Below are 24,650 nucleotides of genomic sequence, written 5' to 3' on the forward strand. Positions count from 1 at the left end.
GGCAAAGACTTTGCAAGTGGCATGTGAGTGTTACATGCATCATTTTAAAAGAACCAATTTCCAGAACCTCAACATACATATATAACTAAATTAGTATGCTGGAGAAAGTGTCTATGGCACCTTTTCACAATTGCCTTTCATTTTTCAAAAGAAATGTGAACTTCTCACCCCTTCAAATTTTACTAGGGTACATTGCCCCGAGGTGAAAAATCTTTAGCATGATTCAAAATCTTGACATTTGGAAACCCTTCTTTAATCAAGAAATAATAAGCAGGGTCTTTAAGAAGCTTTTCTTTTTTTTATTATACTTTAAGTTCTAGGGTACATGTGCACAACGTGTAGGTTTGTTACATATGTATACATGTGCCATGTTGGTGTGCTGCACCCATTAACTCGTCATTTACATTAGGTATCCTCCCTAACTCATTTTATAAGAAGTTTTTCTTAACTACAGGCACTGTTTTACAGCATATCTCCAGAACTTATTCATCTTGCATAACTAAAACTAACAGATAGTCATTTAACAGTCCTAGTAAAGTCTTTTTGGAGGGCATCCCAGAAATTGAGAAAGTGAATGATTGCAATGATTGTGTAACAACTCCTTTTGCACGTCAAAATGTTTCAAATTCTTCAATTTCAATAAAGATGTAAAGGACCTAAGGGACTTGTAAGCTAATAACTCATTTACGATACTTTTTTGATGATAGATAACCGATGTTATTTTTGGCATGCAACTCAGGAGGAACTCCAAGAATTGAGTGACATCAATTTAACACAACTTATTCAAGTCCCATGTACGTATTTATATGAAGAAGGTTTTCAGCACTAAAATCCATAGAAGTGAAAAAAGGAAATAAAATTGATGTTGCATGCTCTCTTAACCTAACAATGAATAATAAAAATCCATGGATACATGAACTAATTAACAATGCATCTTATTAAGAAGTGAATTTTCAATAGTATTTTTATGTGTGAGAAAGTATCAAAATGTATAACATGCATGACAAATTATATACAAACAGCAATTGTGATAATAACTCAGTCTAGTAGCACCTTTGGTCACAGAACATTTAAAAATTAATTTCAATTTTTATCCACAATTTTTGTAGTGGAGAAGTACAATTCTGTGATCAACAGAAGGCTTTGGAAAAAAATATATTACATTAGAATAGAATTATGTAGTGGAAGTAGAATAGAAGAGGACTAAGAAAATAAGAAGCCAGCAAAATTTCTGTAATGAAAAGGGTGCTTGTTAACAAATGGATACTCAAAACATTTGCTATAATATTTAGATTTTAGTAGGTATATTTGAAACTGATACAATAATTTTATTTTAAAATGTCAATACAGTATTATGAATTACCATCTTTTAAAGTCCTGCCAAAAAAATTTAGATGGCCATTTAAAAATCAACGAGGGATTTGTAAATTTTCCATTTTTTTTTAGGGGTTACATGAGCAAGTGTTTGAAGATCATGATTCAGTTAGTAGATGTTAAATGTTTTCCCTTTGTTCACGTATCATTTTTATTGGAGAGAGTCTCTTATAATGGGGCTAGGGAAAGGAAGAAGAGAAAGATAAGATCTTATAACAATAAGCAGATATTGATCGCAATCCTTGAGAATTCTTGGCAACTGTATATATTTTTGAGTATTTCTAAGGAACACAACACACTGACTTTGGGGGTTTGTGATGCTTCACACCAATAGTCTAATTTTATGTGTGTTACAATCATGATAGACTGGAAAATGCACTATCAGGGCTGAATACCTACCTCATTCAATAGAAATGGAACAAACTAGCCTGATTTAGGCAACAGTTACAAATTCTCCAGCTTAAGTTGATGGAACCAGTGTCAACATGCTAGCAATATTCCTTCATAAAAAGCAAATGGGAATACATTGTATAAATTCCTTATACCTTACAAATCCATTATTACATACCACTGAAGATATTTTTGGGGAAAAAAAATCAGCCAAGCTCTGCTTACAGAACAAGATTTCCAAATGTTTTGGTTTTCATTCAAGAATTTCTAGAGCTCTTTGTCCTCTCTCTTTCCAAAGAAATGATATAATATTTAGACAGGAAAGTGTGTATGTGTGCAGGGTAGGAGTGGAGATTTGTGTGCATATATTTACATGTATAATAAGATACTCCCAAATAAATATTCCAGTGTTTCTATTTCGATAGTGTTTCCTCCTTTTATGAAAATAATATAGCTGGAGCTTTGGCTCAAGTTATCTGGCCTTCAGCCTTGGCCTCTATCCAGCTATAATGTTCAATCTGCTAATCATGCCTAACTCATTGAAATATAGTCAATCTCTGCAAAAGAGCACTGTCCTCAAGATGCCTGTTGTCTCTATACTTTGTGTCTCTCAAATCCCTCCAGGGGAAATTCAGAACAGCTGCAACTGCTTGGATTTACGACCAGAGTTCACCGACTACTCTCAATGTGATTTGATGATCTATCCATCTTAAAATGACTAATCTAGGAAAGCAACCACATGGTTTATTTGATTTGTTGCTGGCAAAGGTTAATCAAACGTAAATATTTTGGTTTTAAATAAATTAAAAGCATTTTAAGAATTTCTTACCTAGTACCTTTGTGCTAGGAGTCCTGTGGTGCTCAAGGCAAACATGAAAATCTTGCAATTGCCTAAGATTTCAGTAATGAGTTCTGTTCCACTTAAAATTCTGGTATTAAAGTTTACTTCTTCCTGACATCCTTTTTCTTGAGCACTTACTTACTATAGGCTCTGAAGACAAGCAGTGGGGATACCAAACGAATTAGAAAGTCACTGCCTGTTAGCAATACTTATGAAGGAGGAACAAAGACAATAGTTAGGTGTGATGGGAAAGGCAGCCAGAAAATGCATGAATAAAGATCCAAGGAATGAAATAGCATACAAGCTGCAGAAAACTAGAATTAGTTCGAGCTCTCAGCTCAAAGAATAAAGGAGAGGTCCAGTCATGCTAAGCCTTTATACCATGTGAAGGAGCCTGAACTTTATTGTATGAGTGGGTCATAATTCGAAAACATTAAACAGAGTAGAGTATGACCAGATTTGAATTTTATATAACTCATTCTGTTCTTTTCCTTCTGAGTATTAGGTTGAACAATATGAAGATGCTACTTTGTAAGTTTAAAATGATCAAATATTGATAATAAATATTGATAATATTATAAGGGACAAACTAATACTTAACAGATTTTTAAAGTATATATATATATATATATACACACATATATGTATGTGTTACATATATATGTATAATATATGTACATTACATATATATGTATATTTAAATAAGAAATGCTTCATAAATTTGCTAGTCACCCTTGCACAGAGGGGCCATGCTAATTTTCTCTGTAACGCTCCAATGTTAGTATATATGCTGCCAAAGCAAGCACAAAAATTATATTCTTAATTGTGAGTCTGTTTGTTAAATTTCTATCCCATAGAATAATAAAAATTGAAATTAATTTTTAAATGTTCTGTGACCAAAGTGGCTAGACTATAGACTGTGCAGCCAGAAAACTCGAGCTCATATCCCAGCTCTATTAGCGTGTTACCCTGGACAAATGGCTTAAGTTCTCAGACTTTTAGTTTCCTTATCTATAAAATGAAAAAATACTCCAGAGAGTTATTGTAAAGATTATGAGTTAATATAAACAATGCTTAGAAAATGGTCTGGTATATAGTAAGCACTATTTAATATTAGCTACTATTGTTATTATCAGTTATTGCTATCATCATCATCATCATCATCATCATCATCATCATCATTCTCACTATCCAAATGCCTAGGTGAAAGGTAAAGGATGAAGACAGTCATACTAGTAACAGAGGTAGAAATGTAAGTAACACCTTCTTTTCATTAGATCCACAGTTTTGCAATACTGTTCCCTTAGCTGAAATTTAATAACTAAACCCAGAATAATATTTTCTCCACCCTCTAAATCTAATTATGTGGTGTTAAAATACCAGACCTACATTCCTGAGTCATCCAAAATATTTGCAGTAAATGAAACAGAGTTATGTAGGGTTTTTTTTTAAAAAAAAACAACAGCAGCAGCAAAATACCAATGCTTTTGTAAAACATTGATTGATTTACCACAAGAAAAGTATTGATATCTGGGTATTCCTGTTTTTCTCCATTTCTGGTTTCTTAAGGAGTAATGTAACATCAAGAGAAAAGAACAAGAACGACAAGACCACTAGCTAAAAGCACATGATTAACTTGAAACTAATTCATTGAAGTTTTGAGTCAAGGGAAATTATAAACCAGTTCAAACATATCATATACTATAAAACTGAACTCTTTGACAGACTATTACTTGTCAGTGATTTCTAACAAATACCTCTAACAAAGACTGGTATTCAAGTTAAGATTTTCATGACATGGAACAGATCTACAATTATTACAATATTTTTGTGCATCAGGATCTTGTCCATGAGGTAGCTGCTTACTGTGACAGTGGCGTTCATTTCAAGGGAAGCCACCGCCTTGGCCACAGATTTGAGAGGTCATTGTTTGAAGACTCAATTAACCCAGACCACCAATCTCCCACAGCAACGAGGAAGAAAGAGAAGACCACAGTAATATCATGATGGTCAGCTATCTTTGGTCTCAAGGGTACCTGTGAGATAGCCTTGGCCTGGGAATTGGAATACCTTAATTCTACTTCAGCTCTGCCACAAATTTACTATATGATGATGGGATGGGATTTCCTCATCTTCTGAATGAATGGTGAGGAAAAACCCTTATGGGCATTTCTAATATTCTACTTGTCTATGAAACTAACAAATATAACTCATCTCAGCATCTGTCCTTATCCTAGTCAAGGTAAACAACCTCTACTTTTTGTCTGTTTTATTATTATTTTTTTAAACTTGTCATTGACTTGAAGCTTAATAACATCTGCTTTCTTCAACATTCAATGGCACATTATTCCTCTGCTTTCTCCCATCTAATATTCTTGCTTTTCACTGGATACTCATCAGATTAAAAGTGTATTCCATCTTTAGTAGGTGCAAGGGCTCTTTACTAGGTGCAAGGCCTGTGCGCCAGCATGCACTGGTGAATGCACAGGATAATACCCCTAGTCTAGCCTAGAACAGTAGAATTCATAAGATATACGGTTGTCACTTCATACTTGAAGTAATTATCTTAATGCTCATTCATTAGCTTTCTCATGACAATTATATTATCTCAAAATAATCGTTAATAATAAAATCCGCCCCTGGTTGAGAATTGATGTGCCACATACCATCTTATGTATTCTAAGTATATTCTCTATTAACCCAACTAGTTTTGCATACACATACACACATGCAATCTAGATACATATCTACATACATCTATATACATAGATATCTATATATATCTATATACATAGATATCTACATATTATTTATACATATCTATGCACATAGACATGCATATACATGCATGTAGATATGTATAAAATTATACTATAATTTAAGCCCATTTTACAGAAAAAACTCAGAACAGAAGAAATTAAGTTGCTCATAGCCATGCAGTTTGTAATTGGCAGAGGCTGAATTTAAGCCAGCTCTTTCTGTGTTGCGAAACATTTTGAACACAGTTCAGTGTCTGTTGCCTCTGAGAAGCTATGTATATAAGATGTTATTTTCAAACATGGGGGAAGACAGCAGTGTGATATCTTGGAAATAATATAGGACTTAGAGAAAAGTGTCTGGGGTTCTTCCCAGGGTTCTGCTGATGTTTGGGTATGTTATCTTGAGCAACATACTCATCTTTCCTGAGGCCTCAATTTCCTCTTGTAGAATGAGGGGTTTAGAGCAGATAATCTCTAGGGTTACTTCTGGATCTAAAAGGGAATGATTTCCTTCTGAAAGGCATTGTTTCTGCAGTGAGGATAAATACTCAGAATTCCAACTATTCAGAATGAAATTTAACATCCTCTCCTTAAGTAATAAAACAGCTATCGTCTAGTCATCCTTCAGATCTCAGCTGTCTAACTTGAAACTTCTGTGTCATCTGTTCTTCATACTATGGACATTTAAAAAGAAAATTTAATAACACATAACATTGTTGGCAATTACAAACTGATTTTTGCAGTTAGACTGTAAGTCCCAAGAAGGTAGTGACCATATCTGTCTGCTCACTATTGAATACCTACCTCATACCTAGCAGTGGGCTTGGTGTGAACATCCTCAATATTTATTTACCAAATGGATTTTAAAGGGGCTTACTGATGATGAGCATTTTTTCATGTGTCTGTTGGCTGCACAAATGTCTTCTTTTGGGGAGGGGGGAGGGATAGCATTAGGAGATATACTTAATGTAAATGACGAGTTAATGGGTGCAGCACACCAACATGGCACATATATACGTATGTAACAAACCTGCACATTGTGCACATGTACGCTAGAACTTAAAGTATAATTAAATATATATATATATATAAAATAAAATAAAAATAAAGGGGCTCACTGCTTCCAGATTTTTGGTCCTGGATGACTTAGAGCTAAGATTTCTTTCTGCCTTTCTGAAAGGAGAGTCTGGTCATGAGTCCTTCATGCCATAGGAAGGATATAATTTCTTTTCTCTTAGCTCCTATTGTTCCAGAGAAGCCAGTGATCAGTACTGCCTCCTACAGCTACACAAAGACAGAGGCACCTCTTGGAGTTCCAGTTCCACATTTCCTAATCTCTTAGAAACAAATATTGAAGATGACCATATGAAAATTAGTGTTGATGCAACTCTATATAATTTAAATCTTGTATGTAAGAAAGCATCACTCAGTATCAGTAAGCTGAGGCTTACTAATTTAAGGGCAGGGATGGATAAGCGAATCCTTATGTGCCTGGTGTTCTTGGCTAGAACCAACAGCAGAAGTGCTCCAGTCCCCTCTACTGATGCACTAATGACAGGCCCACCCGACTACATATATTTTACAGACTGCTGCGCCTTTCATCCTGGAATGTGTTATTGGTAGTAGACAAGGCTACTTGGGTAACTGGGGGCAGTGGTTTTGTGAACTGCCCCCTCTTTCTTCCTGCTGCTTGTCCCCTGGGATGCAAAATTCTAGTGCTGTGGAACAGCAAGAGTCGCAGCACAGAGTGGCTAAGGCTGTAGGCAGCCACAGGCCACTGGCTGTTTGGCAGGGAGCAGTTCAGTCTAGGACCACACGGAAAGCAGACATGCTGACTACAGCATCCAGCAAAGAAAATGAGCTCTTCTGCCTGGGTTTGGTGGGCTAGGATGGGGGAGTAAGGAATGGGGGTTGGAGAGAGTGCCAAGCTGGGCTGTTGATGAGAGTGTGGGAAGATTCAAAGGGAAGGAAAAACAAGGGGAGGCACTTTGCCAACTCAGAGGCAGTTGAGCTGATCCGCTCCCAACCCCCCACCTTTTTTCTGCTTAAGTGAGAAATCCTGCTGGGTGGGGTGGGAGCAGGGCCAAGAAAGGAGTGATTCTGCTGGGTGAGCATGGATGGTTGGACCCAGGAAGGAGGTTTCTGCCAGCTGGGATCAAGGACAGAGGAAGCAGGAAAAATTAAGGGAAAGGAGATGAGAGGCAACAAGAATAAAAGAGAGTAAAAGAAAGATGCAAGAGGAAATGTCCCAAGAGAAGGAAAGAAGAAGGAAAAAAGAAAGGAGAAAAGAAGAGAGAAACTTTCAGACAGACAAGAGAACCACATTTCTATGTGGAGAGCAGACCGATCTACAAAATGCCAGAATAAAATAATGTTCACACGAAACAAGCAATGAATGACCACATGGTACAAAATAAAGCGAACCCAGTGCTCCCAAATTTTCCTTGTGGGTGTTAATTTCCATGGGGATACAGTTTTCCAAAACAGCTAATCATGAAAGAGCTGCAAGCTATAAAAAAAAGTTGCTCTTTAGGTAAAAAACAAATCCAACAAATGCTATCCAACACAGAAAAACTATGTACTACTTTAAAATATTTGATTTTCTTAAAATATAATGTAGAGCGCAAGATTCCTAAGTTTCCTTTCTTGCCTCTCTAATAAGATATAAAAATATAAAGATCTTCTTATAAGAAAACCTAGAGATGGAAAAATTACAAATGTCCATGAAATAAATCCCATTCATTATTATTTTTTAATTGACGTATAACAACTATTCACACGCATGGGGCACAGTAAGATATTTTAAAAACATGTATATAATGTGTAATGATCATATTATGACAATTACCATATCTGTCACCTCAATTATCATTTCTTTATGTTGGGAACATTCGAAATCCTCTCTTCTAGCTATTTGAAGATGTGCAATAAATTGTTTGTTAACTATAGTCACCCTACAGTGTTACGGAACATTAAAACTTATTCCTCCTATCTAGTAGTAATTTATATCTGTTACCCAACTTCTCTTCATCCCCCATACCTTCTACCCTTCCCAGCCTCTAGGAAGCACTCTTCTCCTTTCTAATTCTACGAGATCAACTCTTAAAAATGTCCACATATGAGTGAGAACATGTGGTGTTTGTCTTTCTGTGCCTGACTTATTTCACTTAACAACTCCAGGCTCACCCGCGTTGCCACGAATGATAGGATTTCATTCTTTTTTTATGGCTGAGTAGTCTTCCATTGTGTATACAGACCACATTTTCTTTATCTGTTCTTCCATTGAATAGACCCTGAGGTTGATTCCATATCTTGGCTATTGTGAATGGTGGTACACGAAACATGCATGTGCAAATGTCTCTTTGACATACTGATTTCCTTCCCTTTGAATATCTGCCCAGTAGTGGGATTGCTGGATCATATGGTAGTTCTTTTTTTAGTTTTTTGAGGAACCTCCATACTGTTTTCCATAATGGCTATGCTAATTCACATTCCCACCAACAGTGTTTAAGAGTGCCTCTTTCTCTCCATCCTTGCCATCATTTGGAATTTTTTGTCTTTTTGATAGTAGCCATTCCAATTCCATTTTGAAGTGATGGCAGTTTTAGAACTTTCAATGCACTTTTGTGGAGGCTCCTGAAGAGTTTAAAAAGCTGTCAAGTGAACGATGCATTTTTTTATGTGTAAATCTTACCAGTTACATGCGGCCTGGGGACAAGAATTCCACTGGCTTCAATCTCATAGAGAGATTGAGGCACATTTTGGTTTACATGCCTAGAGGACAGATTTGGCTGTTTTATTAGAATAATTACAAAGACCCCAAATCTTTCTCCTCCCAGTTCTGAACCTAGGCTTCAAGGGGCCTTACAAGCTTCCATTCTTCTTCTTGGAACCCTGCCGTCCTCACCTGAACAAGCCTGGGCTAGCCTGATGGAGTATGAGAGGCCACATAAAGGACAGCCTTGTTGTCCTAGACAAAGCCATTTTAGGTCAGACTATTGTCAGACACCCAAACACATAAGAGAATCCAGCTGAGATCAGCCAGCAGCCTACTCAACTCACCGCTGATGGCAAATAAATGAGTCAGCACAGCTGAAGCCCCAAAGAGCTGCGCCACTGACCCCACACACTAATGAGCAATAACAAGCATGTATTCCTTATAGCCATTGCATTTTAGAATCATTTGTTACACAGCAACAGACAACTGATAAACACAGACTGGAGACTCACCTGTGCATTCATACTGCAGACCTTTCCCGTAATACCCCTTTTCACAGATGCACTCAAAATGGCCTGTGTGTGTCCCACATTTGCAGCTTGCCATTCGGTCACAGCAGTCCTTGCCTTCATCACAAAGATATGAGCAGTGGACCATATCATCTTGAATAAAACTCCCAGAAGGTAGATCTACAAATAACATATGACAGAGGGTGATAAAAAAAATGAGTCACAGTTCAATGTTACATTCTCTGGTCATTAAAATTTAAGTGCAAGCTGGAGAAAATATCTTTCCATATCCCTCTAATTCCCAACTGCTTCCTGCTCCCACCCAAATACGAATGTGTGTTATTTGTACTAGCGCGCTCTGGGAATTCGTTGAAGCCAGTTAAGTTATTCCAGTCTGGGACCTCATCATAAGTTCTCAAGGCCATGCAGGGTCAGGCAGAAATTAAGTAGTGTAGTGAGGAATCTCCAGATGCTGCAGGAAGCAGTGCAGTCGGTTCTGCAGGTCATTCCCCTGGCTTCCAAAGCAGCAGCATTCCACTGCCTCTGGGTGAGGTCAGGCCCCAGCAACAAGTCCCCAAATCCTTGTTCCAATGAGAAACAAAGCCACCATCCTGATCACTGCACAGAGATGTTAACTGTGAGCCACCAACTTTGGAATAAACACCGTCACTTCTATGGTATTTGAGCAGGTAAATAAAGACCATTCTTATTACTTGAGCCATGCTCTGAAGTGAGGCATGCTGGGAATGCAATAACTCAGGCAGACCTGTTTAGAAAGTGACTTGATAGTGTGGGTAAGGTTGAATATGATTGACCCAGAATGGATGGCCTAGAATCACACAAACAGTAAGTCCTTTATTCTTTTCAAGAAGTTTGAAAGTTTTAGACTAAATTCCAATACTAGGTCCATGGGGCTCTAAGCCCAGATATTGTGATGGGCTCATAGTAGGAATTCAATTGGGTGAGTTCCAGCAAGACACATGGGCTGCAACTGGACACCTTGGAAGGAGATTGGTGGTAGACTCAAATATAGAACATCCATCTCCATGCATCTAGATAGGGGCAAAGCAAAGGGAAGACTCCAGCCCCAAGGGAAAGAAACCAGTGCAACCAGGTACCCTGGTAAGCTCCTTCCAATAGACTGTGGTGTCGGTAAAAGATCTGTAACACAGGCCCTTAGGACTCAGCTCTGAGACACTGGACCACAGGTTTATTTGGCAGTAAAGCAAGTTAGGGAGCAAGGAAAACCTACTTGTCCAGTCTGGGTAACACAGTGAGACCCTGTCTCTACAAAAACAATAACAATTTTTTTAAAAATTAGCTGGGCATGGTGGTACACGCCTGTTGTCCCAGATACTTGGAAGACTGAGGTGGGAGGATCACTTGAGCCTGGGAGGTGGAGGCTGCAGTGAGGTGTGATCACACCACTGCACTATAGCCTGTGTGACAGAAAGAGACCCTGTATCAAAAAGGGTGAGAAGAAAAGAAAAGACAAACATAGCTGTCAAGACTAGTATACTAGCATTCAGGTCTGGAAGAGAGATAAGTGGAGGAGGTACAAATGGGGAAAGCTATTATTCTGTAACCTATGTCTCTCGAGAATGGCCAGAAACATGAACAGTAGTGAAACCCAAAGTGGATCCATCTAAATTGAAAGTAGCTGCAGAGAACACAGAGGCAGGGGAAATGAGGCTCATTTCCTTTGATCTGATCATGTCTTTCCAGTAAAAACAGGGTTTTACTTACGAAACCTAGAAACTCAACTAAAGTATTACACATTTTAGATATTAGTTTAGTGTAATAAATGTGGTGTCTTCTAAAACCCTATTGCATTATGGTAACCATAACCCTTTCCTTGTTGACTCTAGTTTCTGGGTCAACTTCCATCAGGACAGAAGTCCCCACTCCTAGAAGACAGGGGGATGACAGGAACTGAAATTTGTTGATAGCACTCATAATTTCATAATCCCATCTGGCAACACCCAGTATCTCCAACTGCAACCACCCTGTTTTCCCTCTTAACATATCACTTTCCTTGGAGAAAAGGAGAAACAAAGGTAGTCAGTTACTGAACTTCTTCCATGTGCTACATACTATATTGGTGATGTTTTAAATATCTTATTTAATCCTCCTGAAAACCTCTGTGATACATATAATAATAGTTTCCATTTTTAATGGAGAGAAAACTGAAGTTCATAGTTGTTAAATAAATTGCCTAGGGGAATTAATAATAATAATTTGTTAATTAATAATAAATATCAGTAATAGTAGACGGTTATTGACTGCTGAGTATAATAAGCCATCAGGAACTTTCTCATCCCTTTATATGTATTAACCCATTTAATCCTTGTAACAATTTTATGAAGTAGGTACTATTCTCATTTCCTATTCTATTTACAAGAAACCTAAGGAATATAAAAGATAAATGATATGTAAAAACAAAACAAACAAACAAAAAAACAGAAAACCTCAGCTAGTAGGTAACAAAATCGGGTTTTAAATCCAGACATTCTGGATTTTTAAGGCTTTGCTCTTAAAAATTAGATTTCATTAAGTTGCAGGCCTGGAACTTAGATCCAAACCTGTTTAAACACAAATCCATACTTTATTTCCCATACTCAGTTTCTTGCTGCTTCTAAGCCCTGTCCTAAGTCCTTGCTCACTTCACTAAAATCCCAGCCTCCAAAAACTTTGGCCAGCATCATCCCTCAGAGAGATAAATCTTTTTTGCTCTATGCATGGTGGCTCATGTGTATAATTCTAGCACTTTGGGAGGCCCAAGTGGGAGAAATGCTTGAGCCCAGGAGTTTGAGACCAGTCTGAGCAACATAGCGAGACACCATCTTTATTTGTTTTTTTAAAAAAAGAAACTCCAGTAGAGCTAACCCACTTATTATGAACATCACTAATTTCTTAGAACTCATGTTGCCATGGTTTTCCCCTCAAATTGAATCTTTCACATGGATACCTGCAAGGATCAAGCCTAATTTGCCATATCACTTTAATCTGAGGCTAGATTTCCTGTGATTTCTTCCTAGTCTGTATTTTCTTCTCCTAGCTCACTAAGACATAAACCTATATTCTGATAGGAAGTTTAATTTATATTACATAGCTAACTTATTATAATGTATAATTATGATTTAATTTTTAAATTATAATTTATAATTAAATTATAAGTGATGCACAGAAAGCTCTAATAATGGTACATTTGCTGATTTCCTTCCCTTTTAGGGTTAATGCTCTTAAGCTTTTACATAAGCATATTTATCTTCAAATGGTCAGGGCAAGAAGTATGTGTTAAGTATTTATTGTTCCTATATCTTCATGTGTATTTCTGGAAACATTCTGGTAAGTTTCACTGAGCATGTCTCTGAATGTTTACTTCCTCTGTCCAGATAACTGTAAAGAGATCTAAGTCAAGGCTTCCCACTCTGTGTGTGGCCTCAAAACACACCTAAATTCATTCCACTGATCCTAAGGTGGGAGCATATGGATATTTTAGTGAAAACACATAACAGCTGCTAAGAAAAAAAACAAAAGGAACTCTTGTTGCAAGGTCAGAATGTCATCTCTGTGAAGTTTAGCACATTTCATGATGCCCAAAGGACACATGGGCATCATATTCAGCAAAGACCTTGTGAGGGTTTGATATTACCCTCCCATGGGTTTCAAGCAGTGAGAGGGAAGGAAGCCTCATTTAAAAGTACCTTTGTGATGCCATTAGGTTTCCATTACCTTCATGCAATGCCCGGCGAGCTAAAGCCTCAAATTCTTCAAAACTGTGTAGCAGGTAACAGTGCTCCTCCTTTGGGGTGGAAGCCATGTCATTCAGCTCTCGAATGTTCCCTTGCCATATGCCAAAAGTGAAGATCTCCACTCCTGAATCTCGCAGTGACGCTGCAATTGGTCTAGGGTCTCCCCCATTGGAATATCCATCAGTGATGAGAAATACAACTTTTGTTGAGTTTTCTCTAGCATGAAGAAGAATTTGCTGTAATGAAATGGGGAAAGTTAATATGAGTGTGTACTGTCTTGCCTACTGTGTGCTTCTCTTCTTACGTAAGGCAGTACTTGCAAAGATCATTAGTATTTCACAGGCATGAGGGATGGAAGCCCTAGTCAGAGTAAAACAGAAATAGGCACAGATGAGAGCCTACAATGATCTTCTCACAGAGCCACAATAAACCTCAAAAGCATTTAAAAACTATCATCATCATCAACATTGCTGATGGAGCTTGCTAATGAAGCACAACAAACACTTATGGAATGAATTTTTAATCAATATTATCACTTATTATTACATTATTTTTATTGATTCTCAGGCTCTCAAAATATGAACAAAATCTGCATCCAAATTCCACAAATTATCTATCTATCTATCTATCTATCTATCTATCTATCTATCTATCTATCTATCTACCTATCTATCTATCTATCATCTCTATCCAAACCACTGCATGATCATACACCAAAATCCTAATGGGAAGGAAATTTAACAGAACATGTCTTTTCCAGAGTCAATAATGGCTGACCTGCTTCCTATATTTGTTTTTCCACTTGCTCCTCCAAAAAACGTAGAATTGATTCAATACTTCATCTTTTTGGACCACCCAGTACTAGCATAAAAATAGCTAGTTTTGGTGGTATCCAGAAATACTGATTCACTAAATCTGACACTGGGACTTTATTATTTTAGGACAAGTGAATTCTGTTTTACAATGATATATGCTCTTCCTTCTCTACAGATAGAATTTTAAAAAATGAAACCTTTTAAAAAGACATTTATATATTGCCATTGATGCTTTGTAACACCAGACTATAAGGCACAAGAACTCCAGTGGTGAATCTGGCATTTAATTCAATTTGCTGTTGTTGCTTTTCACTACAGATGAGTAGAAAAGATAAAGAAGCACCAGGGTATATTTTCTGGTAAGTTCTTAGAAGAAATTCCTATTAAAAAATAAATTAATTTTTAAAAAAGAACTTCATGTTTATTCCGCAAGAATTCAAGAAACACTACATGTTTTTCAGAAGGTAGGCAGGAAGAGTGACAACTGCATCCTACGTTGTGTTAAAGTGAAAAGGAGATATTATGATTTTTAAAATGTCTGATACAATTCACTTTAGGGTGCAGACTCACTATAAGATCCAGATTCTCTCAGACTATGAGATTCATGTCCGTAGAAAGCAATCTTCATTAGTATATAATCAGTGGGTATTCATTACAATTCAATAATTCTTACCTAAATTTAGTTAGTGTTTGTGAGGCAAAGCTAAAGCTGCTAAACCTGAATTTAAGGAAAATTAAATGAAACTAACAATGCCTCCAGAAATATCTGGAAAGCCAGCAGTTTGAGAAGAGGTATTCAAACACTTCACCACACTCTCAAAAACCAAATGAGATCAAGGAAAATCGTACAGATGGGACCACACCAAAGACAGGCACAGCGGGTGGCTTCTGCGATGGAGTAGCATTCGGGACGTTACCGGAGACATTCCCCAAATACACACACCAAGAAACCCAATCAACACTCTCAAAATTCTTGGCTCTTAAAGTTTAAAAAGCTGCCCTCTTGATGAATGACAGGAAGATTTGGAATGAATGCTTGGTAAGTGTGAAATTTTTCCACACTCTAGAGAAGAAAAAACCTCTGAGGAGAGGAAGAGGGAAAGAGTTAGGGGAGAATGAGAAATGTGAGATGTTGCTGTGAGACCCTGAACTCTCCACACTCTCTCCACACCCCTAACTCTGTCACAGAAGAGATGATTGACAAGCCTCCCTTTAGGCATAGAGGTCCCCAGGTCCTCTTTCCATCTGGATATCTGGGATGGTGGTACGTCCCAAAGAAGTGCCCTTGGTCATAATGACAGCGGACAATAGAGCAGTGGTACCCAACCTTTTTTTTTTTTTTTTTTTTTTTTTTGAGTCAGAGTCTCACTCTGTCACCCAGGCTGGAGTGCAGTGGTGCGATCTCGGCTCACTGCAACCTCCACCTCCCAGGTTCAAGCGATTCTCCTGCCTCAGCCTCCCGAGTAGCTGGGACTACAGGCACATACCACCACGCCCGGCTAATTTTTGTATTTGTAGTCGAAACAGGGTTTCACCATGTTGGCCAGGATGGTCTTGATCTCCTGACCTCGTGATCCACCTGCCTCAGCCTCCCAAAGTGCTGGGATTACAGGCGTGAGCCACCACGCCCTGCCGCATGAGCCACCACGTCTGGCCAGTCCCCAAACTTTTTGGCACCTGGGACCAGTTTCCTGGAAGACAATTTTTCCATGGAGTGGAATGGGGCTGGCGGACAGTTTCAGGATGATTCAAGCACATTATATTTATTGTGCACTTTATTTCTATTATTTTTACACTATAACATAGAATAAAATAATTATACAACTCACTATAATGTAGAATCAGTGGGAGCACTCAACTTGTTTTCCTGCAACTAGATGGTCCCATCTGGGAGTGATGGGAGACAGGGACAGAGTGCACAACTTAGATCCCTCGCATACAGTTCACAATAGTGTTCACGCTCCTATGAGAATCTAATGCTGCTGCTGATCTGACCGAAGGCAGAGCTCAGGTGGTAATGCTCACTTGCCCACTGCTCACTTCCTGTTGTGTGGCCCAGTTCCGAACAGGCCATGGATCAGCATCAGTCCACGGCCTGGGTACTGGGGCCCCCTGCAGTAGAGTAAAACTACTCCATTGGGTGGTAAAGGAGAGGGCACCTGATGAAGTTTATGTATTCCAGAGAGGTGTAGCAGAGAAAGAATCAATGCAATTTTAAGACTCCTCAAGGAGTCTTGCAATAATAAAGGTATGGCAGTAGATGACACCACAGACCTTGTGAGCCAACAGGAGATGTGTCTCTCTTGGGCAATATCCATGGGAAGAGATCCTGGAAGCCCCAGGAGATAGCTGCATCAAAGGTGATAAAACTAACCAATAGACATGCGGATGACCAGCCAAGACCATCATGACTATTGATGAGACAACTGGGCATCTCAGAGGATGGCAGCACAGGACATGTCAGAGCTGAGAGGTGAGTATGTCTTCCTTTGCTGTAACTTTGCCCAAGCCCCAGAGCTTCAAGTCAACTACAGGGAGGAAGGGAAGAGGTAATATTTCTCAACGTGACTTTGTTTTCAAAAGTGCAGTGCTTGAGAGCCTTCTGATTTTGAGTTTGCTTAGATGTGCCTCCATGAGGTTTCTGTCATCAGGAGAACTGGGGTCACAAAATGTAAATTAAATTTAGTATTGGGGAAACAGAGATTAAAAAATTTTAATCAGCAGATAGTGAATTTCTTTATCTTTTACAAACACTGTTTCTCTTCCTGATGAAACCTTGTGATATCTTGGAAAGTAAATAGAGAAAACTTTTTGGAATCCTGCCATCACCACCTATGTAGAAGGAGAGGCAAGGGCGAGAGATGAAGGCCAAGGCTGGAAGAGAAGGAGGTCACTTTAACCCCTCTGCGACACAGTTCAAAGATATCCAGGGGAGCCAGGCCCAGGTATTTCAAGGCCAAGGATGGCTTCAAACAGAAGCCTAGTCTTCTCCCTAAATGTAACTTCCTTGAAGGCAGGTATTTTTGTGTATTTTTTAAAGTCATAAAAACCCAGACACTAGAACAGTGCTTGACAAATGATACGCGCTTAATAAATATTTGTCACTAAGGAGTGGCCCATCGTGCAGCAATTCTTCCAGTTGCTCAAGCAAAAACCTTGGAATCATCCTTATCTCCTGTGTCTTCCTGTATCTTGCTTTAAAAAGTTTCCCCATCGCAAGCCTATTAAATATTCTCATATACTTTTCCTTAATGCTTATATTTTTAAAATATTTAAGTCCAAATAGATATCTTTTGTCTTTGCTGTGACATAGAGACTACTTTTACTTTTATTAAACAGGATAAGCAATTTTCCTGCAAATTATTTACTGATTAAACTGTTCTTTCCCTGGGTATAATCTCTGCATCCAGATTAATCGCTCTACTTGCTTATTCTTGGCCTACACCACCCTGTCTCGGCTGCTATAGCTTTATACTATTTTTTTTTTGTATCTGGTAAGGAAAGTCTACCACCTTTTTTTCTCTCTATTAAAATGTCTGTGGTTAACTTTGAATTTTTCTTTTCCAATAGAGCTTGAGAGTCTGCTTATGAAACTCTTCACTAAAATGTTTCTATCTAGGCCGGGCGCGGTGGCTCACGCCTGTAATCCCAGCACTTTGGGAGGCCGAGGCGGGCGGATCACGAGGTCAGGAGATCGAGACCATCCTGGCTAACATGGTGAAACCCCGTCTCTACTAAAAAAAATACAAAAAATTAGCCAGGCGTGGTGGCGGGCGCCTGTAGTCCCAGCTACTCAGGAGGCTGAGGCAGGAGAATGGCGTGAACCCGGGAGGCGGAGCTTGCAGTGAGCTGAGATTGCGCCACTGCACTCCAGCCTGGGCGACAGAGCCAGACTCCGTCTCAAAAAAAAAAAAAAAAAAAAAAAAAAAAAAAAGTTTCTATCTAATCATTTGATCCAGTAATCCCACTTCTAGGAATCTATCCCAAAGATACACTGGCAGATACACAAAAATGGACAGACCAAGGACCAGCCCCAGTAGAAATGGGCATCTCTAAAGCCCCCTACTGTGGTCTCCAAATACTATTACCCACTAAAAGGAACCAGGAATTGGTGAAGAAATGGTTGATTTCAGGTCTATGGCAGGGAATGTTCAAAATGAGTTTGCAACATCCTCTCATGTCAGAAAACAAAGATGCTGTTCAAGATCCCTAAAAACATGCCCAGAAGAATCAGAAGCCAGCCTGAAGAGGCTCCTTCTGGCCAAATAAAGGTCAATTTGAGTATCAATAAAAATAATAATTGAAATGGATTTAAATGTATCAAGTATAATATAGACATTTACGTGTATGTATAGATGTGTGTGTGCGTGTGTGTGTGTGTGTGTATGTATGTATTTACATTTTCAGTTAGTACACATTCCAGGGGAAAAGTGTTATTGACATAAATAATAATTGGAACAAAGTGAAATATGCATACACAAATACACACACATTTTTGTTGTTCTTGTTCAGAACCACCTTTGAGGAAAAGTCCAATTATCTGTTATGATTGAGATGAAATGAGACATTATTTGTCTTTAAAATTATACTTTTCCATATTCGAAGGGTAACTCCTAGTTCTAGTAAGCCAAGAGGTGGAAAGTTGTGTTTACACCATCCTTGCTCTTTACCAAGTAATAAACTTGCTTTCTGTCTGAGTTGTTCCCCTCTGAAGTCACAGACTCACCTCCACGGACACCCACCCTGAGCTTGTGCTCATTTTGATTACTGCTTCTTCTACAAGGTCACAGCAGTTAACTGTAAGCAAGACATTAAAAACGTGAGAATTTTCCTAGAAAGGAGGAGAAGTGGAAAAAAAAAAAAGGAAATGGTCTCCTCAGTGTGATATTCTCAATAGTGCCGGGCACAGAGTACATGTTCATAACTATTTCTTCAATCAATGAATGAATGAATGAGTGCAGTGGATAAACTACAGGATAGTCTGGAGCAGAGTTACTTAAATGAGTTGGTCTTGAGTGAGTAGTTAGTATGTCTGGGTACATGCACGTGTGTATGTTTTGTATAGTTTTGTACACCAAAGATAAAATTATGTGCGCCTTTATTGTCCTTCTGAAACAAATGAATGCTATTTTTAATATTAATCTAGCTCCTGTCAATAACATTCTTTAACATCCGCATTAGGATTTAGCAGTGATTTCTTGCTGTACTACTCATTACACACAAAACACTTCAAGCCATGATTCTATTTTTCTTCTCTTTTTACAGAGAACTGGTGAATATTTACAGGAACCCTTACATCTGTTGGCAAGATAATATATTAAGCTTAAAATAGCAAGAATAGCAGGACTAGTAGTCCAAGCAAAGAATTACACAAGATCTGGGTTTGGAATGCACTTTAAGGATAGAGGAGGGGTGGGGGATTTACTGAAAATAATTTACCCCTCGCCCCAATCTTTGTGCTTCATCATACTTGAATAAAAACTTTAATTCAATCAAAACATTTTTATACCCCAGATTTAAGAAGTAAATAGATCTGTGGTAATGTTTGTGGAATGTATTAGAAGGCCAGCACTTGATTCTCTTTTCAATATTCCTGAAATAGTTTACATCATCTGCTAGCCTTTGTGAGACATTTAAGAAACAGAATTTTTTGGTCCAGAATACTGAATGAGACAAACCCTCTGCTGCCAAAGAAAAACTCAACATGGACTTTGTATGGCAAAAGGTTATCACCATCTGTATTGTATCAAGCCTCCGATTAGCTTGTATAAATATCTGGCAGGAAAGTAAGCTTCCCTTGTCCAGCAATAGTCATTAGAATGACAAAAATGCAGGGTTGTGTAATATTGTTCTAACACCCGAGATCCATCACCATTACACAAGACTGCACCCCCACTCCATGTCAGGCTGCAAGAGAACTGTTTTGAAAAATGGTCTTGAAAGAAAAAGAGAGGTCACAGCAGATCTGGCACGGGGACAGTGTTTGCTCTTGGGCTGCATTAATTAAACTACGTGCCGATGTCATACCAACTGCAACACAACCTTAATTGCAATTACCCATTGTGACCAGCCTTCACTGAAAATACTAACTAGAGACGCTAATAAAGTCTTTTTTTGTTGTTGTTTTATTCTGTTTTTTTGAGACAAAGTCTCACTCTGTCACCCAGGCTGGAGTGCAGTGGTGTGATCTTGGCTCACTGCAACCTCCGCCTCCTGGGTTCAAGCAATTCTCCTGCCTCAGCCTCCCAAGTAGCTGGGATTACAGGCATGTGCCACCACACCCAGCTAATTTTTTGTATTGAGTTGGGGTTTTGCCATGTTGGTCAGGCTGGTCTTGAACTCCTGACCTCAGGTGATCCACCCAGCTCAGCCTCCCAAAGTGCTGGGATTACAAGTGTGAGCCACCACACTCGGCCATAACGTTATCTTTTAAAGAACTTGATCTATCTTGATGAGCCAATAGAAAGAAATATAAATAAATAAATAAATAAATACAATGAACTAATACCTACAATGACTATATGACAGCTATTCTCCAAGGGGCAGAAAATTAGTAAATTATGTCAGTGTTTCAATCTGTTTTCCACATATATTGTTTCTGTGTTAAGAAACATTTAGTCCAAACAACACACCATAAGCTACATGTAATACTTCACCCTTCAAATTCTAAAATTTCACCACGCTTTGTCTGTTATTTAGTTAATATTTCTAATTTGAATCTCAGGTGTTCTTCAGTTCAAAGGATGTTAATGGTTTTATATTTAACATTATTTATGGGAAAAGAATCTATTCTGTTCATTGTTTTCTGGACTTCATATATTCTAGTATGTTTTCATTTTTATCTCACCCTACTTCCAAGCTTTTCTTCTATACCACTGTTTTGGGTGTATGCAGTGTCATTCTCTTCTCTACTTCTAATTGAGATTGAATCCCAGCATTGCATTTATTTTCCTTATTACAATATTTCTGTCTTTTATACAGTTCTCACTTTATTCTTTTCAGCTTCTCAGCCAGTTTTGTTTGAATTTTAATCTGTTGTTTATCTTCTCTTTTCTCATCTCCATTTCAAAGTTTTATTAATTCATGTTAAGCACATGTAAATCCTTCCCTCCCTCCCTGCCTCCCTCCCTCTCTCCCTCCCTCCCTCTCTCTCTCTCCCTTTCTTTCTTTCTTTCATACGGAATTCTTATACTTTATATCTTACATTCTACCTTTATTTTATTTAGCAGAAAATTTTCAAAGAAGCCAGATAGAGTTGTGGATTTTTATTCTGCTTTTTCACCATCCATGAATGAAGACATATATTCAGTCATAGTGTTTGCAACAAACAATGAACAACTAACTGGGTAAAAGTAAAATGAGTGTTGGAATTTATGGTTGTAAATTTTGCTATCTATTATTATTAATGTTATTAAAGCAAGCTGATAACCTACCCAAATGATCAGTGAAGAGGTTAACCCTCTTATTTGTAACAAATAAGCCACAGCCTGTGTCTGAAAATGGATGGCCTAGATCACCAATCCCCAATAGAACTTTCTATAATGCTTGACATTATCATTTGTTCTGTTTCATACAGTAGCCACATATGGCTACTGAGCACTTGAAATGAGACTACTGCAACTGAGAAATTGAATTAGTAACTTTGTTTAATTTTAATTAACTTAAATTTAAGTAGACACATGTGGCTAGTGGCTATAATATGGGACAGTGTAAACCAAGATAGATATATCCTCATCCCAGGATGAAAAAACACAAAACATCTAGAGAAGGCCTATGAAAATATTCTGTAAATCCAAGATATACAAAATCAACTGGAGCATTTGGAAGAGTATGTAATTTAATACTAAAATAAGAAAATAAGCATAATTGGCCCGGTGCTGTGGCTCACACCTGTAATCCCAGCACTTTGGAAGTCAGAGGCAGGCAGATTGATTGAGCCCAGGAGTTCAAGACCAGGCTGGGCAACATGGAGAAACCCTGTCTCTACAAAAAAAAAAAAAAAAAAAATTGCAAAAAATAGGCTGGGTATGGTGGTGCACACCTGTAGTCCCAGCTACTTGGGTGGCTGAAGTGGAAGAACTACTTGGGCCCAGGAGGTGAATGTTGCAGTAAGTCACGATGGTGCCACTGCACTCCAGCCTGGGTGACAGAATGAGACCCTGTCTCAAAAAAAAAAAAAAAAAAAAAAGCATAATAAAATGGTGCTTGTATTACTAGGATTTAGAAAGTCAAAACCTCCATAAAAAACAGGAACTGAAAGCCATAGAAAGAGAATAGGCTAAAATGAAAAGAGATGTGTAAGAGAGGAATTTGATAAGAAACTAATGCATGAAAACTCAAAATAATGAAAGACAGAGATCCACATTGCTCATAGTGAGATAAAAATGCCAGAAATTCAAATTGATAAAGTTTAGTACAAATTTTAGTGTAGAAAGCTGCTGACTAATCTCACATAGCCACAAAATTTTATATAAATACTACCAAACTGAATTCAAATAATATTAAAAGAAACTTTCTCGTTTATGTGATAAGGCTTATTCCTCAAATATAAATATATATTAAAATTGGAAAGTCTTTTGCTCCAGTGCAACACAATTACCCCAATTAAAAGGAAGTAATAATCCAATATGCTGAAAAGACATTCAATAAAATTAATTTTTGCTTTGCTTATCAATAAAAATTAGGAATAAAAATATACCTCATTAGTATGATAGATTATCTATCTCAAAACAATAATGGAAACCATGTTCAACTATTAGAAAAACAGCAGATTTCCCAAGTAGATAAGAAATAAATCAGTAGTATTAAGTATTTTCAATATTATTTAAAATCCTTTTGAACTTCCTAGCTAACATAATAAGACACAAAACCATAGAAAGTGTTATACTTCTTAAAGCTTCTGCTCCTTCTAAAAAAATCAGAATTAGAAAGAAAACAACAAACTGGAAAATATATGTATTATGCTTATCAAATATAGTATTAATGTCTTTAAAATATAAATAATTTTTATAGCTCTCTGAGGAGGAGAAAAGAGAAAAAATAACAGAAATACAGTTGAGCATTTTTGACCAAACAAAACAAAGACCAAAAAAACAAATTGGATTTGCCAGAAAATATGAAAAATGTTTAACTTCATTAATACCAAAATAGCATAAGTTTAAAAATAGTAACACTGTTTTTTTTTTAACTTCTCAAATGGCCAAGGTTTTCTTTAAATTTCAAAATTGCAAAATACATAAGAAAACAGATATCTTTGTTGGGAATACCACCTGTCCTGGTAATATTTGGAGGACGGTTTGACAAAGTGATCAAAGCCTTAAAATTTTCACACGATTTGAACTGAAATTCTACAGCTAAGAATATGTTAAGGAAATAACAATGGATACATACACAAAATGATCAAAAGGATGTATGTGTATCCCAGAATAATCTGAATAAAAAATTAGAAACAATATAAAGTTCCAACAATAGGACAAGTACACTAGTTAAATAAATTATAGGGTAATCACATAATACTATTACAATGATATTATTGAACACTATTAAATTTAAGAAGTAGGCAACCAAACACAATGATTTCATTACTTATATGTACATTATATTAGTGTGCATGTATGTGGAAATGTACTGTATGTCTGTTTGTGTATGTATGAGTGTGACTGACTCATACAGTATATAGTCATGTATACACTCATGTACCACATAATGATGTTTTGGTCAATGACAGACCACATATACAACCGTGATCTCATAAGATTATAATGCTATATTTTTACTCTGCCTTTTCTATAGCTATGTTGAAATACACAAATATTTAACATACTGTTACAATTGTCCACAGTATTCAGTACTGTAACATACTGTAAGGGCTTATAGCCTAAAAGCAATAGGCTATTCCATATAGCCTAGGTGATTAGTAGGCTATACCACCCAGGTTTGTGTAAATACAGTCTGTGATATTCACACAATAGCAAAATTGCCTAATGATGCTTTTCTCAGAAGGTATCCCCATTGTTAAGCAATGCATGACTGTACATCAAAATGTTGACTGTCTCCTAGTAGTGTCTTTAGGGTTTTTCATTTACTTCTATGTTATAGTTTGTTGTTGTTTGCCATTTCCAAATTTTCTCTTTTATGCTTCCTTTGGACAGTATCATGTGAACTCAGAACTTTGAGTCTCACTTACAGTCTAATGGCTCCTAAACCAATGTCAAACTCTTCAACTTCCAACGTGAAGTTCCAGCGGCCCAGTATACACCTCCGTCTGAATGCACCACGAGGCTCCTCAAACTCAACATACCCTCTCCACACACAAATAGGGGTTCCCTCCTCCTGTTTTCAAGATATATCAAATATCTTTCAAGTCTGAAATCTGGGAGTAATCTATGGTGCCTTCTTTCTGACCTATCACATTTAGTAACCATCCAGATGCGTACATTTCCAAGTTATCTATCTAAATCACAATCTAATCGCCCCAGCCATGGTTCAG

At 37.5% G+C, this 24,650-nt stretch overlaps 1 protein-coding gene and 1 non-coding gene across 2 annotated transcripts in view; both read right to left on the reverse strand.

Moving 5' to 3' along the window:
• Positions 1–24,650, reverse strand: part of SVEP1 (sushi, von Willebrand factor type A, EGF and pentraxin domain containing 1) — a 209,799-nt gene that overhangs the window by 164,636 nt on the left and 20,513 nt on the right. The window contains exons 2-3 of the mRNA XM_004048429.5: positions 13,327–13,582; positions 9,595–9,771 (exon numbers count right to left, since the gene is read on the reverse strand). Coding sequence (XP_004048477.5) covers positions 9,595–9,771; positions 13,327–13,582 — 433 coding nt within the window. The remainder of the gene's footprint in view (positions 1–9,594; positions 9,772–13,326; positions 13,583–24,650) is intronic.
• LOC115935967 (U6 spliceosomal RNA) lies at positions 3,303–3,411 on the reverse strand. Its single transcript, XR_004071550.3, has one exon. It is a non-coding gene; the product is annotated as a U6 spliceosomal RNA (small nuclear RNA).

Source organism: Gorilla gorilla, chromosome 13 (assembly GCF_029281585.2).
Source record: "Gorilla gorilla gorilla isolate KB3781 chromosome 13, NHGRI_mGorGor1-v2.1_pri, whole genome shotgun sequence".
NCBI lineage: Eukaryota > Metazoa > Chordata > Mammalia > Primates > Hominidae > Gorilla > Gorilla gorilla.